Below are 18975 nucleotides of genomic sequence, written 5' to 3'. Positions count from 1 at the left end.
CCCACCACCGTATTTTAGAGATGAAAGTGAATTATCAGTTGGTAGATTTCAGAAAGATCACATAAAACTCTCAGAATACAGCATGTATTCAACTAAATCTCCTAGAATTCTCAAGGCTGATGGTTTCTCTGTAAGTGGTACTGTCTTGATATCTCCAGTGGCACTGTGATTCTCACTCTTAATGATGATCTTTTAAGGAGTTACAATGTATTTTAATCCATCCAGCTTGAATAGCTTTGTGGCCTCTGGATGTCTACAGCAAAGGTAGAAAGCTGAGACTGGTTGTGGCAGGATAAGTTATGGTTTACATGTCTGCATCTCCATCGTAGGCTAAGGTTAAAGGTTTCAGTCGGTTGTTTTGCCTTCTTTGGGGTTTCTTTGGCTTTTTGCTGTAAAGGAAAAAAAATCATTAAAATTGGGAGAAAGAAAAGATTCGATTGCAATTTTTATTGTTTTAAATGAAAAAACTGGAAACATTGGTAAACCTAAATTGCTTAATGGCTACACTGCCTAAATTCAACCTTAAAATTTGATTTTCTGATTTTTTAATTTCTCTGTTTTATGCTCTGAATAAACTTGAAACAGAATCCTTCAAATATTTTATTATCCTGTAAAAGATGAATTGTCTAAACGGAATTCCTCTAGTACTAACAATGGAAATAATGTTATAGTGTAATCACTTATATTTGTCCATAAACTTTTATAAATAACACAATTTATAATTAATGTTTTAAGAGATAGTTGAATTGGGTATTACCATAATATCTTCCTCAGTAGTAATTCAATATAAAAATCTACAGTTCATCATAAGTATACAAAGTAATGTTTGCTTATAGAACCAAGGAGAACACAGTTGAGAAGATGACCTGGGGCAGCTCTGGCTCATCTTCAGAAATGAAATGGATCAGATTTGGTAGTTTTTAGATTATCTAAGACTAAAGCCATGCTTATCCAGAAATTCAGATGAACACTAATGTGGAATACTTATTTGAGACAGCAGATTGCTGTTCTTGGTTATGGCCAGTTGCAAGTGTTTCCTCTGAAATAGAGATCCCCTTAGATTTTGAAATAGTTAAACACTCACCAAGCTAGATATATCATGGAGACAATGAAGATGAGTAACACAAATGCCCCAGCTGCTACACCATAAACCCAGGTCTTTAGTCTCCCATCTAAGAAGAATGGATATTAGTCATTAATTTACATTAGTCTGGTATATATATGACAGTCTTTAACCACAACCAATGACCAGTCACGTATGACCAAGTCCTTTCAAAACTCAAAATGAATTATTGCTTAGGCATAATTAATGATTAATGCAAAGCTGCTATAGTGAGTTAGATGGTCCTTCATTAAAGATAAATTATCAATGAAAATTGAATTGAAAAGCAATGAAGTTTGAATTCAAGTTCAGATTTCAAGTTAACAGGTCTACATTTCTGCTGCTTCTTACCTGAATTTTCTTTTAAACCCAATATATGTGTAATGCTAATATAAACATTTTCTTCTGATTTTCATTCTATTTTTAGAATGGCAATTGTGAGAAGAGAAGAAAAAATAATGCAATTTCAAGAAAGTCCTACAACTTGGAGTTAATGCTGACAGGTATCTCAATGTAAACTTTGTCATTTAAATATTTTTTCCAGATGAACTGATAGTAAATATATTTAACATTTTTGGAATTAATAATCCTTTATCTAGTTTATACTTAGAGCGTGCTTTAAAACTGATTTGACAATATCCTTTGTAAAAACAGCCAAGTTTGATTAACATATAAAAGGATCTCTAAATAACTTTTTTCTACCTTTTCTATTGTATGGAATCAGGACAGGAATTTTTCTTTTTTTCCAGTTTTATGATAGGAACTTTTAAAATTTGGTTTTCTGGTCTCATTCACTTTGAACTTCTCAGTTTTATATTCTGAATAAACTTCAAACGAGTGATACTATTAATGACTTTGCCTAACCTAACTTGATCCTCACACCAACATATATTTTCTGTTGCACACATACAGCTAAACATATGATGTTATTTTTTTTATTTTTTATTTTTTTTGTGGTACGCGGGCCTCTCACTGTTGTGGCCTCTCCCATTGCGGAGCACAGGCTCCGGACGCGCAGGCTCAGCGGCCATGGATCACGGGCCCAGCCGCTCCGCGGCATGTGGGATCCTCCCGGACCGGGGCACGAATCCGTGTCCCCTGCATCGGCAGGCGGACTCCCAACCACTGTGCCACCAGGGAAGCCCAAACATATGATTTTAGAATTAAAATTATAGATTGGGCAAACTGACTCCACAGAGACTCTGGTTTATGCAATATTTGAAAGACATCAAAAGCAAATTAGTACTATGATTTTGTTTTTTTTTGTTTTTTTTTTTTGCCTAGAGCTGGATCAGTTGGGGGTTCACTTGCTGGAAATAAACTAAGTTAATATTCTAAATACCCTTTTTTTTTTTTTTCCTCAATTCTAAAGATTTAAAAAATTTGAGTCTGGGTTCAAAATCGAAAGAGCTCTATTGGGTTTATTTGCCCCGAGAGAAATTCAACAAATATTTTTGGGTTTTTCATAAACCAAGAGCAGGGTCTAACTGTATGTTCTTAAAACATGTACCTTTTTAATATATTAAAATGTTCACTTTAGGAAAACTATATATTAAATGAAAAATGACAATAATAATATTCTCTCTTTAAAAATCAGTTTTGATGTGCGGAGATCTGCTTGGATTTTTGGTCAGGGTCAAGACTGCAAATGGCCATTTGCTGGTCCGCTGTCCTGGACACTGAGAGGAAGAGTTTCCCATGCTTACAGAAACAGGTCAGCTTCATGTTTAACCACATCATCACAGGGATGATGTGGTTAAATATGAATCACCCAAATATTGAACATACTTAAAAAGAAAATTCTCAATAGTGATTCACCAGTAAGGGAAAGTGTTTTGACTAAATGCATTAAAAATGTGCTGGCTGTGCAAATCGCTTCCTTCCTTTCTCATGTTTCTAACGGAGTCAGGAAGTAGTTTATGCCTGGCTTTGCCTGGAGATTTCCTTCGGTCATGAACTAGTCATCCCTCTAGGGTGTGAGAAGAAGTGTCATGATCTTAGTTACCATATAGCTCTTGCAGCACATTTTGAAGCACCAGCTTAGTTCTAGGGCTAAGCATATGGTTGAATCAACTGCAGAGAGAAAATGTACAGAGTAAGGATAGCATCTGATGAGGCTTCAAGCTTTTGTCTGTATGGGCTTCAAGTCCATTACTAGATACATTACGAGCTGTCTGTTGAATATGACAGGTGTCTGGTCAGTCTCCAAGTTTAGATTGTCCCATCTAGACAGGAAGCCTCCATCCCTGCCCCCGTTTATCTGGTGCTAGTATAGATTCTGAGTATTTGAGTGTGCCAGCTCTAAGGGCTGGTAGAAATTGGTCTGGCTGCCAAGTATCTCCTGCATTGCTGATCTTCCTGTTTAAGGTTCAAATATTTAACACTCTGTGGCGAAACGGAAAATTATTTAACGTCTTTATAGTTTTATTTGTTCGAGTTCTGAATGACAACACTTTTTTCCTAATATTTTCATTGTTAGATTTCTTTGTTCAATGTGAAAATAATTACACTTCTAAATTTAGGACTGAAATTAAAATAAATAATATCAATCCTAAAATTTTTCTCAGAAGAAAGTACTCATTTTTCTGAATTTTCAGCATGAGTGCTTTTTTCACAATAGTAGAAAATTATAATAATATATGGCAGTATCAACATAAATGACTGTACATAAAATAATTAACTCATATGAAAATGCTTGCTCATTTTTTTAATCCTTTGGCATTGGTTAAATATATAGCTAAAGAATTCTACATCAACACTGTCTAGTCACTTCACCTGGCCCAAATGGCTGTAGAAACCAGGTCCTTCCCCGTCCTGCTGGGTTACTGGAGGGTTGGGTTGGATGTACTGCCCGACTGGTTTTCACATCTCCTCTTTTGTCCTCCACAGTGGGTATCACCACCACGGGGATAAGTGTGCATTGCTCAAGTGTACCATTGGAAGACATGACTTCAGTGTACCCTTCTTCACAACTGCACATCCTCGTCTGCAGAAGAACAAGACTTATACTGTACATGCAAGGTGATCTTTGTAAGCATAACAGACCTGACTTGAAGAGCAGGCTTTAAAGAAATATTGTTCTGGGAATTTACTTCATGTAATTTCTGTCATAGCTACGTAAAAAAGAACACACTTTTTGTCCCTTTACAGACTTATTCTAACAGTAGAGGCAAGTGCATTCAGAATTGTTTATAGTGATAAAAGGAGAGGTCCCAAAATAGAATTTTTATGCCTCAAGACATGCTTTTGTGGGGTTGGGGAATGGATTGTACCAGAGGCAGTGGGGTGACAAATGATGAAGCTGGCTTGCCTACTCTAATGAATTCACACATACCTCGCTACAGTACGAGTGGGGTTGACTACACGGTGGATTACAAGACCTGTCAGCATCAGGCTGGCGCACCACCAAGCAGCCCCCTGCAGAACAGAAAATCATATTTTGACAAGTAGCATCTCTTGCAATGATTAAAAATACATCATTGTTGTAGACTTGTCTTTGAATCCTGAACCACCTTGGGAATCCCACAGACTTTTCCGAGGGCAGCTGACTGAAATATTTGGTTGACCTTGACCACTGTATTTAGGATCTCGAGGCTCTTCTTATTCAGAGGAGACAGCATAGTACCTGCCACTCAGCAGGTGCTCAATAAGCACCTGTTGAATGGATGATTTTATAGTTGCTACTTTGAAAACACTAATTGCCTGCAAGCTATATATCATAGTTTCTGAGACCAAGTCCAGCACTAAAAAGTAGATTTAATATTCTTTTAAAATCCTTTCTTGGTTATTCAAATAAATAGTTTTCATGTTAAGATGTCCCTTTAATTCATGTGACTATCTTGTATATGTATTTCTTTTTTCTTTTTTTTTTTTGCGGTACGCGGGCCTCTCACAGTTGTGGCCTCTCCCACTGCGGAGCACAGGGTCTGGACGCCCAGGCCCAGCGGCCATGGCTCACGGGCCCAGCCGCTCCGCGGCATGTGGGATCCTCCCGGACCGGGGCACGAACCCACGTCCCCCGCACCAGCAGGCGGGCTCTCAACCACTGCGCCATCAGGGAAGCCCTGTATATGTATTTTTTATAATACGTATTTCTTTTTGAGAAAATCACTAATTCAGGATATTTTTGGGGTATAAGAAAACAAAGGCAGCTACTAAGTGTATGTCTGCACTATTGTTTTAACTTGACATTGCAGCTCTCTGTTTAGTCCTCTTCTTTCTTCCTTCAAGTACAGTACCAGGTGTGCTGAAGTTGTTATAATGAAGTTTCAAGACAAGAATAGATGTCATAAAGAAACAGTATTGGTGGCACGGAAAGAACTGATACTTTCAAACCATACTTGTTCAACTTAGAATTTTAGCAAAGCAGGATTTTTCCTTTATTTGTGGAATTGATGATCCTCTTGGAATCTAATCAAAGGTACCTATTAATTCCTTGCCTTATCTCTCTATATTATAAACAAAATATTCACAGAAAAATTGTTATGGAAAAGCAGTTAGTCATTGCAAGGCAGTTGCAGTTACATGGCCATTTTGAAGTTATCATCATTAAACATATGAAGACAAAGTAAAGCAGCATCTTGAGTTTCTTATAAGGACAACTATTCATAAAATTAAAGCAATCAATCAAGACAGATAATATACTTTACATGCTTCTCTATTTCTCATAAAGAATCTCATCTCTCCTAAAAGATGGAAGAAGAATGCATACAGAGTTTATCACAAATCAATCATTTACACATTTTTTTGGGAGGGGGTATAAAACAGCATTAGAAGGGAATAAATACATGGGATACTTATATAGAAAAGAAGTTGAAAATATGATTTCTACAGGTAAGTCCTTTAAAATTTGACTTACCTTTGCATTGGGGAATAGCCCCAATTTCAGTGTGAAAAGAGCTTTTAACATGTAGAAGAAAAGGCAGACAACTATTATTTGCATCCATATTTGGAAAAAAAAACACTGAAAACTGATAGGATCCTCTGGGGAAGCTGTAAAATACCCTCTGAAGAGTTTAAAGAAGAATGTAGACATTCATTTTCAACAGCTGAGTTGAGTGGACCACCTCTATAATGCCTTTGGGTTCAGAAAGCCTATGCTTCTCTTCCCAGAACTCTGTCTCCCCCTGTTGCCTCGGAGAGTGGTGTGCTTGGAACAGATTTTTCTTCCAGAAAATAACAGTGTGAGAGAGCAAAGCGTTCCTTGGTAGGTGTCTTTTCTTTGTTATAGATGTATCCACTGGGAGTTGCTATTATCAAGTGTTTCTTAACACAGATTTCTCATGTCTAAAAATCTTATCTTCACAAGAATACAATCTGACATCCTGCTCTAGCTTTCATAAGGAAGAAATTAGTAATTAGGTTTCAATAAATCCAGGTAATTTAAAATTCAATATAAAAATTTATGCTTTCTAAAAAGCATATCGACCCCTGCTCCTATCATCTTACTGTAGATATTACAGTTAAATTTATAAATGGACATTACTCAGAGGCAACAAAATGCACATTACTTTTTCTCCCTGCCAGAGGGTCAAAACAATGGCAGCAAGTCAGCAGGTCCCCCTGAACAGTTAACTGTCAATACTCAGGCTGCTGCTATGCTATGGAGATTCCTATAGATTAGATCTCTACAAATACATTGTTTAAGAAGAGACATTAGATCTTTGGGTACATGGGCCTGAGGCTGAGGTTCTGTTCTGACCCTGGTTTCTTTGTAGAAAATTTGCAGGGTGGTTCACTCCATCTCTGGAGCCAATTTTTTTCCCTCTTCAAAGGGTCTTTGGGATCCCTTGCATTTACTGGACTGAGATAAGGAAACTTCAGTAACTGTAGATTAGAGTAGATCTTGGGGGTATATTTGGGTCAAAGGAGATTCAAAAAAAGTTTTCATTTGGATTTCTTCTTTCAATGTACAATGATTTTTGACTTGGGACAGAGTAGGTAGATTGGCTACTCATATGCTCTGGGCTTGAGTTTTACCAATAGGTCTTCTATATTAATTAATAAAAAACTATAAATCATAGATTTCTGAATTTAAGCAAAATATTTGGATTTGTGTCATCATATTCTCTTGGCAATATTTTTGGACTGCATGTATATTGCCTTTAAGGCACAGAAACAGAGTCAACAAAATATTGACTTTCTTAGCATGTAAGAAGTAAGTTATTAATATATAAGATTTCTAGGAAAAACAATCAGAATTATTTACTTATAATCATTTATTAGAATTAGACAGTATTTTAAGTAAATTATAGCAGCAACGTCTAAAATGGCTGGGTGAGGGAGAATTTAATTGAAACATTAAACAGCAAACTAATTTGTCATTGGTCATCAGGTGCACAGCTCAGGTGTCGTGAACCCAACCATGTGTGGAATACTCAAAGAATATCTTTGTTTTCTTAATTATTTGCTTTAACCAATTACATGTGTGTTACAGTAAGACTTTCAAAGAACAAAGAAATGGGAGGTTTACCTGTTACATTTATACCATCTGATCTTTGACACCAGACTGTTCGGGAAGAGCCCTTCCAAGCACTAGCCATCCATTTATACTCGTAACACTGTCCATCTGCAGGAACACAATAAACATTAACAGAGGCGTTCTGTAGGCCAGCGGAACAATCATGGAGATAGGACATTAACAGAGGCGTTCTGTAGGCCAGCGGAACAATCATGGAGATAGGGTATTAATAAAATACTTATAAACAATTGGAAAGGGATGAGGAGTCCACCCTGAATGATTCAAATGTCAAGTTATTATCCAGAAGTTGCCATATAAATGTTACAAAATTCCAGATACATACCTAAATTCCAACTAATTTTCTATGTCTGCTGTCATACTATCTAATGTGAACCTGGATTTTCAATTTAATTTTATGTTTATTTGAAGTATTATAAAATATCCAACATACAGACAAGGACAGAGAATAATTTAAAAAATATTCAATTACCCATCATTCAATTTTAACTAATATTACCATTTAGTCATATTTGCTTTATTTTTGGTTGTTGATGAGTAAAAAAAAGTTAACAAATAAACTTGAAGTTCTATTATATTGCTTCCTGATCTGATCTCCCTCTTTGTTTCTCCAGCAATACCCAGTCTTCTGAAGTAGATACATGCATTTCTGTGACATGTTTTTAATTCTTTTAATATAAATAGAATGTAAGTATAAATATATACAACCTATAAATTATTTATAGAATTATTTTTAGGTGTTTTTTTTGGGTCTGTGTTGGGTCTTCGTTGCTGCACGTGGGCTTTCTCTAGTTGTGGTAAACAGGGGCTACTCTTCGTTGCAGTGCGCAGGCTTCTCTTGTTGCAGAGCACAGGCTCTAGGCACGTGGGCTTCAGTAGTTGCAGAGCGTGGGCTCAGTAGTTGTGGCGCACGGGCTTAGCTGCTCTGCAGCATGTGGGATCTTCCCGAACCCCAGGGGTCGAACCCATATCCCCTGCATTGACAGGCGGATTCTTAACCACCGTGCCACCAGGGAAGTTCTTTAGGCAGTCTTAAAATTTAAAATGTTATATGTAACATAAATGTTATATGTAACATAATGTTATATGTAACATGTATATGTAATGTTATATGTAACATAAAATGTTATGTGTATATGTTATATGTAACATGTTATATATAACAATGTTATATGTAACATAAAATGTTATAAATGAAATATTTCTATGTGATTTTTTTAATGCAGACATAGTCAATTTATTTTAACTGCTACATAGAATTCCATGGTACTATCTACTACAATTAATTTATCTATTTCCTCTATGGGTGGACTTTCAGGTTGTTTTCAACTTATGCTATTATAACAGTGCCTCAGTGGTCAGTCTTGTGCAAGCCTCCCGGTGCTTCTTCAAGGTAAATATTTAGAAGGGAAGTTTCTGGGTATCATTGTAGGGGTAGCTGAAACTTTACTAAATACAGCTTATTCTTTTCTTTAAAAGGTGACAGTTTATATACCCACCAGCACTGAATAAGAGTTACTATTACTCTAAACCCTCACAAACATTTATAAATTCCAGATTTAAATTTCTTGTCAGTCTTGTGGGTGTGGAAAGCTATCTTGTCATTTTTAACTTGTAGTTGATTACCAAAGCTATTAAACAGTGAGAAAAATGTTTTGGGGCATTTAGATTTCCTCTTGTGAATTGCTTATGTATATCTTTTGGCTCCCCCCACCCCTTTTTTTCTACTGAAATATATGCCTTTTCATATTGGGTTGTGGGAATTTTTTACTCTAGAATAACAATTCTCAAATTATGGTCCAGGGACCAGGGAAGACTTCGACATTCTTTCAGAGTACGTGTGTGATGATTTTCCCCTTTAACTACACACCTGGGTAAGTAAGGCTGGATTTTCTTCATATACATAAACTAAACTAAGATGGCAATAGACTGAATGCAGAAGCACAGAAGAGAAGCCAGCTGTCTTCTGTTAAGCCAGAGATTTGAAAAAGTGTAAAACGAGACAATGACCGTCATTAAAGTTATTTTCTTTCTGTTTTGGAAAATAGTTATTTTTCAGGAAATATTTATGGTAACAAATTGATTTATGATTGTTTTAAATAAATTATCAAGTATTTTAAAACATCAGTTGTCATTTTTTAATACGAAAAATTTTGATATATATAACTTACAGAGAAAAGCAGTTTGGGGTACTCAGCAATTTTACGAGTATGAAATTGTCTTGGAATGCTGAAAAGATTTAGGATAGTTGTCCTAGACACTAATTCCTTAAAATTGACTTCACAAATATCTTTTCTAAGTCTGTGGCTTGTCTGGTAACTTTGTTTATGATCTATTTTACAGTGTAGAAGATTCAAATTTTGATTTAAAAGAATTTTTGTTTTTCATTTTTGTTTGTGATTTTGGTGTTGTATTGGGGAGATTTTCGTCATCTTTTTTTTCTACCCAACTTTGTTTTATTTCTTAAGATTTCACAATAAATGGGAGTTGTCTGTTTCTTTAAATTTTAGTGAAACTCATAATTAAAGCCATTTAGGTTTTAGTGTGTGTGCATGTGTGAGAATATTTGATAGACTTGTGTTTTTAATAGTTGCAGAATCTATGGTTTAGCTTCTATTACTCTTGATAAATAACATTCTAAATTGTTGTCAAGTTTTTACATTTATTAGCAAATTTTTTCATAGAATTATATTTTTAAACACTATCTTATTATTAGTAGTAATTTTGTCCTTTTTTTTCCTTCAATGATTTTGCATGAGGTGGTCTATTTTGTTAGTTTGGTCAAAAAACAAGCTATTGGCTTTGTTGATTATGTTGTTTATTTGTTTTCTATCTCATTGAATTTGTATTTATCAGTACTGTATACACTCTATTTCCCTTTCTTTTTAAAATTGGGTTAAAAGTCTAGCGCTTTTTATTTATTTGTTTATTTTAATTTAATTTAATTTTTTTGCGGTACGCGGGCCTCTCACTGTTGTGGCCTCTCCCGTTGCGGAGCACAGGCTCCGGACGTGCAGGCTCAGCAGCCATGGCTCACGGGGCCTAGCCGCTCCGCGGCATGTGGGATCTTCCCGGACCGGGGCATGAACCCGTGTCCCCTGCATCGGCAGGCGGACTCTCAACCACTGCGCCACCAGGGAAGCCTGAAAGTCTAACTCTTATTAAACTTTTCTCCCTCCTATATAAGAATGTAGAGCTTCACATTACCTTCTAAGTACTTCTGTGCTGCATCCTGCATAACATTTGATATGTAATGCTCTAGAAACGTAGCTTTTGGTTTTCACTTCTGTGTGGGCATGGGGAGAATTTCTTGGCAATTTTTACTGATTCCTAATTTTACTTCATTGTCATTTCAGGGTAAACAATTCTTTTTCTTTTCTTGGGAATTATTTCATTTATTGTAACCTCTGACCTTTCTCTCCTTTACCTACCCAGGAATATGAAATGTTTTATCTGGTCGGTAAATTTGGGAAGACTTAACTAAGAAGGTAGATAATTCTATAATTCTTGGGTTAAGGCATCTAGCTCAATTGGCTTTCATTCTAAGCATTGTTCCCCAACATTCTAAGCTTTCTTCAACTTTTCAGCAATATAGATGTTATTTTGCCTTCTATTTGCTAATATATTGTCATACTCAGTTGCTTCAGAACACAAGCGGGAATGAGAGGGTTGTTTGTTGAGCAAGACATTCTCCACTAGATAACAATTCTTTTTTTTTCATTTAGATTTCTTCTGTGTTCCCAAAGTAGAACATTTTAACGCTCTGTGGTTCTTGTGAATGTCATCTATTGCTTATATTGGGTGCATGGCTCTATGTGTATGCACACATATACACACAGACATATAAAGATGTATTTTTATATATGCTGTATGTCAAATTTAGACTAATCCTTACCAATACTTAGATTTATCAATTTCCGAGAATATAGTAAAATATCTCGTTTTGCTGTTGCTTTGTAATTTTTCTTTCTCTTTTGATTTAAATAAATTGAGGATATTCTTATATTCACACATCATCAGGGTTGCTACAGGTGTACAAATAACTTGCTCCTAATCATCTCAGCCTTCTTTAGCTCATAAAACTTGGAAATACTTTTACAATATTTCATTTATGAAGGGTGGCAAGACTTTTATTCTCTAAATATTTAGAATTCAGAATCATACCCTGAATTCTCAACTTTAAGTGATAGCTTAGCAAATTTGCTTATTCAACAGAAAATTTTATATCTTATACTTTTGCTTATCAACACAAAACTAAAATAAAAAGATTTTATGAATAGTAGCACTCACCATCACATGATTTTGTTTCTAACATCTGCTCTGGGCACAGATGTTGATTCTCTAGCTCTTGTATGATCACCGCTCTGGAACGGACCTGTATTCCACCAAAACCTAGGTCCTCACCATTCACACAGGTCAGCTGACACAGGCTCCAGGAAGACCACTCCTTCAAATAACAGTCACCTGCAAAACACAAGTTTGTAGTTTATACCCATACCCATAAAGAATAGCCAGCCAGATAATCATTTTATGTTTAACCCGACTGAGCAATGTTTTTAGGTATGCCAGTCGTTCATGATATTTGTAAGATTTGTATACGTATTTAATATTTGCAAGTTTGTATGTGGTTTTGTAAGTTTGTATTAATAGTGTTATTTTCTGAGTGGATGTTACTGAGTATAGCATATGTGCTGCTTAATGATATCAAAGGTAAACTATGGTTTGAAGGAACTTGTCCATCATGATTTCCCTTCTCTTAAGTGACAACAATACTTTATTAAAACCTGCTACTATCACTCTTGTCATTATCATCATAAAAGGGTTTATTAAGCACTTGGTACTATTAAAAGAAAATCGAAATATACACAGGACTTGTCTTCTAGGCGTTCAAAATTTCAAAGAGCTTGAAGTCCAAGGCTGAGAAAGCTGGTATTTATGCTTGGTTTCTGTTTCTTACCAAAGTTGTGGAGGTGAGACAGCTAACCAAGCAGCTGCAGTAGTGGCAATAATGCACACAATTTCCTCTGATCTACATCTTCAGTCAACTTCCTCCCTTTTTTTCAATTATTTATTGAAGAGTAATATACATGCAAAATGATGACACATTATAAATGCACAGATAGCTGAATTTTCACAGCCTAATTAAATACCCACGTAACCAACCTCCAAATCAAGCAACAGAGCATTCTCAGAATCTCAGAAACCCTCCTCATGCTATACATGGAATAGAAGTGTATGTACTTTTTTAATGTCTGGTTTCTTTCACTCATTTATGTCTTGAGAACCATCACATATTTACGTGGCTCTAACTTGCTCATTTTTAGTGCTGTGCTTTATTTATAAACATACCACTATTTACATTTCGATTCTGATATGGATGGGCATGGGGAGAGTTGTAAATTTTTCCTATTATGAATACTGCTGCTGTGAACATTTTAGTATGAGTCTTTTGGTGAACTTATATATGCATTTATTTTGGGTATATAACTAGAAAATAGTTACAGTTATATAGGAATTGTTGGGCCGTAGTATATCATGTGTTCATCTTCAACCATTTTCAGAACAGGGAAGATTTAATGAAATACACCTTTCTCGTATACTCATTCATTCTTCAGGACTGGCTGCTTGGTGATACTGTTCAGAGGATGCAGTTCATTTTGATAAACACAAATCCATAAGGGATTCTTATCACTTTAATTATTCCAGCCATATCACATGAATAATTTATATTGCCTTATATTATACTGAAGATATCTAATGTTAGCACAAAGTTACCTGGAGATCTGATTAATGAAAAAACTTCTTGTGCCAGGATTAAGAAATCCTGGAAAGACATGAATTACTGACTAACAGATACATGTAAAATACTCAAGTGGAGTGATCTTTGTACACCTTTACTATAGTGTGTCATTATTACTCTAATGTTATCCTAAAATGAAGAAAATTCTAGTAAATTTTGGAAGTGCTAAGGAAAAAGAAACTAAGAAGAATTTTTAAGTAGTTAAAGAAAGTTTTATAAATATTTATATCCCCTAGGAAATGCTACTTTAGGCTTACTCAGTTTTTAATTATGCAAGAGAAACTATTAAAAATAAGATAGAGAAACTCCTGTCAATATGAATGTAGTGTAACTTCACCTCAGTGACTGCAAACTACATGGAAGTAAGATATACCTTTTCTCTGTGCTTGTATCACTTGATGTAGTGTATTTTGACCCAAAACTCAAATCTTTTAATGGTAGTCTGTGGATTATATAATTATCACTCCAGAATAATCCATGTCAAGCTTCAAAGATTTAATAACAGCAAATAAGTGTGAGGCACTGACTTGTACTAAATATATTTTTATATTTTGACCATATAAAACATTGTAATAATAAAACTACACTCTGCCTACCAAAGATATTAAGTGTCTGAAATGCATTTCCGACTTCAGTATTCTACTCTTTAAAGCTTATAAGCTCACATGCTACTAGCTTTCAAAAGCCATCATTGGAGAAAACTAGCAAGACAGGAATGAAAATGAATAGATTGTAATTTACAAGAGAAGACCAGCCTCCTCCTGGATTTGTAATTGCTTTAATTAAAATGGCGAATTGCCTGTTCTATGTTACTATGGGATCTTGCGGTTTTTCTTCACATCTTTTACCACAGATTTCTTTTTTTTTTAATTTTATTTTATATTGGAGTATAGTTGATAAATAATGATGTGTTACAGGAATACAGCACAGTGATTCAGTTGTACCCATACAAGTATCCATTCTTTTGCAAATTTTCTCATTTAGGTTATTACAGAATATTGAGCCAAGTTCCCTATGCTATACAGTAGGTCCTTGTTGGTTATCTATAGTAGTGTGTACATGTCAATCCCAAACTCCCAATCTGTCCCTCCCTGCCTTTCTCCCTGGTAACCATAAGTTTGTTCTCTAAGTCTGTGTTTCTGTCTTGTAAATAAGTTCATTATTATTTTTTTTAGATTCTGCATGTAAGTGATATTATATTTCTCTTTCTCTGTCTGACTTACTTCACTTAGTATGATAATCTCTAGGTCCATCCATGTTGCTGCAAATGGCATTATTTCATTCTTTTTAATGGCTGAGTAATATTCCATTGTATATATGTACCACATTTTCTTTCTCTGTTCCTCTGTCAATGGACATTTAGTTTGCTTCCATGTCTTGGCTATTGTCAACAGCACTGCAATGAACACCAGGTGCATGTATCCTTTTGAACCACAGTTTACTCTGGATATATACCCAAGAGTGGGATTGCTGGGTCATATGGTAGCTCTATTCTTAGTTTTTTAAGGAACCTCCATACTGTTCTCCATAGTGGTTGTATCAATTTACAATCCCACCAACAGGAAGGTAGGAGGGTTCCCTTTTCTCCACACCCTCTCCAGCATTTATTTTTCGTAGATTTTTTGATGATGGCCATTCTGACTGGTGTGAGGTGACATCTCACTGTAGTTTTGATTTGCATTTCTGTAATACTTAACAATGTTCAGCATCTTTTCATGTGCCTTCTGCCCATCTGTAGGTCTTCTTTGGAGAAATGTCTGTTTAGGTCTTCCACCCATTTTTTGATTCTGTTGCGTGTTTTTTTGATTTTGAGCTCCACGAGCTGTTGGTAAGTTTTGGAGATTAATCCCTTGTCAGTCACATTGTTTGCAAATATTTTCTCCCATTCTGTGGGTTGTCTTTTCGTTTTGTTGATGGGTTCCTTTGCTGTGCAAAAGCCTCTAAGTTTATTTAGGTCCCATTTGTTTATTTTTGTTTTTATTTCCATTACTCTAGGAGATAGATCGAAAGAGATTTTGCTGTGATTTATGTCAGAGTGTTCTGCTTATGTTTTCCTCTAAGTTTTTAGTATTCTGTCTTATATTTAATTTTCTTAATTTTATTATAGAATTAAGAAAATTCTTAATTTTCTTTTTTTGCAATATCTTTGTCTTGTTTTGGTAACAGGCTGATGGTGGCCTTGTAGAATGAGCTTGGGAGTGTTCCTTCCTCTACAAGATTTTGGAAGAGTTTCAGAAGTGTAGGTTTAACTCTTCTCTAAATGTTTGATAGAATTGGCCTGTGAAGTCATCTGGTCCTGGATTTTTGTTTGTTGGAAGTTTTTTCATCACAGTTTCAATTTCAGTGCTTGCGATTGGTCTGTTCATATTCTCTATTTCTTCCTGGTTCAGTCTTGGGAGATTGTACCTTTCTAAGAGTTTGTCCATTTCTTCCAGGTTGTACATTTTATTGACATAAAGTTGCTTGTAGTAGTCTCTTATCCTGTATATTTCTGTGGTGTACATTTAACTTCTTTTTCGTTTCTAATTTTATTGATCTGAGTCTTTTCCCTTTTTTTCTTGATGACTCTGGCTAACAGTTTATCAATTTTGTTTATCTTCTCGAAGAACTGGCTTTTAGTTTTACTGATCTTTGCTACTGTTTTCTTTGTTTCTATTTCATTTATTTCTGCTCTCATCTTTGTGATTTCTTTTCCTCTACTAACTTTGGGTTTGTTGTTCTTTCTCTAGTTGCTTTAGGTGTAAGGTTAGGTTGTTCATTTGAGATTTTTCTTGTTTCCTGAGGTAAGACTGTATTGCTATAAACTTTCCTCTTAGAACTGCTTTTGCTGTGTCCCATAGGTTTTGGATCATCGTGTTTTTATTGTCATTTGTCTCTAGGTATTTTTTGATTTCTTCTTTGATTTCTTCAGTAATTCATTGGTTATTTAGTAACACACTGTTTAGCCTCCACATGTTTCTGTTTTTTACAGTTTTTTTTTTTTACTGTAATTGATTGCTAATCTCATAGCATGTGGTCGTAAATTTTTCAATTTTCTTAAATTTACCAAGGCTTGATTTGTGACCCAAGATGTGGTCTACCCTGGAGGATGTTCCATGTTCACTTGAGAAGGAAGTGTATTCTGCTGCTTTCGGATGGAATATCCTATAAATATCAATTAAGTCTATCTGGTCTAATGTGTCATTTAAGGCTTGTGTTTCCTTATTAATTTTCTGTCTGGATGATCTGTCCATTGGTGTAAGTGGGGTGTTAAAGTCCCCAAATATTGTTACTGTTGATTTCCCCTTTTATGGCTGTTAGCATTTGCCTTATATATTGAGGTGCTCCTACGTTGGGTGCATAAATATTTACAATTGTTATATCTTCTTCTTGGATTGATCCCTTGATCATTATATAGTGTCCTTCTTTGTCTCTTTTAATAGTCTTCATTTTAAAGTCTATTTTGTCTGATATGAGTATTGCTACTTCAGCTTTCTTTTGATTTCCATTTGCATGGAATATCTTTTTCCATCCCTTCACTTTCAGTCTGTATGTGTCCCTGGGTCTGAAGTGGTTTGGATTAAATGCTGTGACCAAAAGACATAGACGGACCGAATGGATATAAAAACAAGACCCAAATATATGCTGTCTGTAGAGACCCAGCCATAACAAGAACAAAATAATGCGATTTGCAGCGACATGGACAGACCTAGAGATTCGTCATACTTAGTGAAGTAAGTCAGAGAAAGACGAATATATGATATTGCTTATATGTGGAATCTAAAAAAATGGTACAAATGAACCTATTTACAAAACAGAAATAGTCACAGATACACACTACTACATATAAAATAGATAAGTAATACGAACCTACTGTGTAGCACAGTAACTCTACTCAATGTACTGACCTATATGGGAAAAGAATCTATAAAAGAGTGGATATATGTATATGTTTAACTGACTCAGTTTGCTGTACAGCAGAAACTAGCAAAACATTGTAAATCAACTATACTCTAATAAAAATTAAAGAGGAAAAAAAGCCAGTATGGCACTGGCACAAAAACAAAAATATTGATCAGTGGAATAGGATAGAAAGCCCAGAAATGAACCCACGCACCTATGGTCAACTAATGTATGACAAAGGAGTCAAGGATATACAATGGAGAAAAGACAGTCTCTTCAATAAGTGGTGCTGGGTAAACCAGACAGCTATGTGTAAATGAATAAAATTAGAACATTCTCAAATACCATACACAAAAATAAACTCAGAATGGATTAAATGTAAGACCAGACACTATAAAACGCTTAGAGGAAAACATAGGCAGAACACTCTATGACATAAATCGCAGCAAGATCTTTTTGGATCTACCTCCTAGAGTAATGGAAATAAAAACAAAAATAAACAAATGGGACCTAATGAAACTTAGAAACTTTTGCACAGCAAAGGAAGCCATCAACAAAACGAAAAGACAACCCACAGAATGGGAGAAAATATTTGCAAACAATGTGACTGACAAGGTCATCTCCAAAATATACAAACAGCTCTTGCAACTCAATATCAAACAAACAAACGAACACCCCCCCCCCCAAAAAAAAACAACAACAACAACAGAATTAAAGAATGGGCAGAAGATTTAAATAAGACATTTCTCCAAAGAAGACATAAAGGTGACCAAGAAGCACATGAAAAGATGCTCCACATTGCTAATTATTAGAGAAATGAACTTCAAAACCATTCCTGGGCTTATATCCAGAGAAAACCATAATCCGTAAAGATACGTGCACCCCAATGTTCATTGCAGCACAGATATCATATGATATCACTATATGTGGAATCTAATGAAGTTAGATACACATGAAGTTATTTATAAAACATTTATAAAACAAACAGACTCACAAACGTCGAAAACAAATTTATGGTTATCAAAGGAAAAAGGTGAGGGGGAGGAATAAATTAGAAGTTTGGGATTAACATATACATAGTACCATATATAAAATAGATAATCAACAAAGACCTGTACAGCACAGGGAACTCTACTTATATTTTTTAATTATATGGGAAAAGAATCTGAAAAAGACCATACACACACACACACACACATCTGAATCACTATGCTGTACACCTGAAACTAACACAATATTGTCAATCAACTAAACTCCAATATAAAATGAAAATTAAAAAGACGGGCAATTCACTTCCAATCTTGTTCTTTTCTAGCCCACCAATACACTGTTGCCCCTATATCTTTCTTAAGGCCATAGGGTCATGCTTGACACTGAGGTTATTTTGACCTTCTATCTACCCTAAAGTCCTCTGCATCAAGCCCAAATTCCTAATCATTAACTTATCACTTCCTGCTATTTATTTCTAAACTACTTGATATACATTTGCTTTCTACATTTTCCTGCTTGTACCTCTGTGTCCAACACTGAATCAGAATTTCTTTCATTCAAAATTTTCTTCCATAATACTATTTTTTCTCACTCTTGAATGGTAATTTATCTAGGGGTAGAATTTTAGCTATTATATCTAATAGCTAATATATTTTAGCTAATATATCTAGGGGTAGAATTTTCATATTCCCCCTGTCAAGCATGAGCCTAAGGCCTTAATTT

The 18975-nt window shown here is 35.2% G+C and overlaps 1 protein-coding gene across 1 annotated transcript in view; it reads right to left on the bottom strand.

The window, feature by feature from the left end:
- Nucleotides 1-304: 304 nt before the first annotated feature.
- The window catches only part of THSD7A (thrombospondin type 1 domain containing 7A), a 449328-nt gene continuing 430657 nt past the window's right edge, over nt 305-18975 (bottom strand). The window contains exons 23-28 of the mRNA XM_065883756.1: nt 11871-12044; nt 7575-7670; nt 4437-4519; nt 3878-4088; nt 1085-1172; nt 305-389 (exon numbers count right to left, since the gene is read on the bottom strand). Of these exons, the coding sequence (XP_065739828.1) occupies nt 305-389; nt 1085-1172; nt 3878-4088; nt 4437-4519; nt 7575-7670; nt 11871-12044 (737 nt within the window). The remainder of the gene's footprint in view (nt 390-1084; nt 1173-3877; nt 4089-4436; nt 4520-7574; nt 7671-11870; nt 12045-18975) is intronic.

The sequence above is a fragment of the Phocoena phocoena genome, chromosome 9 (assembly GCF_963924675.1).
Source record: "Phocoena phocoena chromosome 9, mPhoPho1.1, whole genome shotgun sequence".
Classification (NCBI taxonomy): domain Eukaryota; kingdom Metazoa; phylum Chordata; class Mammalia; order Artiodactyla; family Phocoenidae; genus Phocoena; species Phocoena phocoena.
The sequence above is the reverse complement of the archived record's forward strand: the minus strand, read 5'-3'. Positions and strand labels throughout refer to the sequence as shown.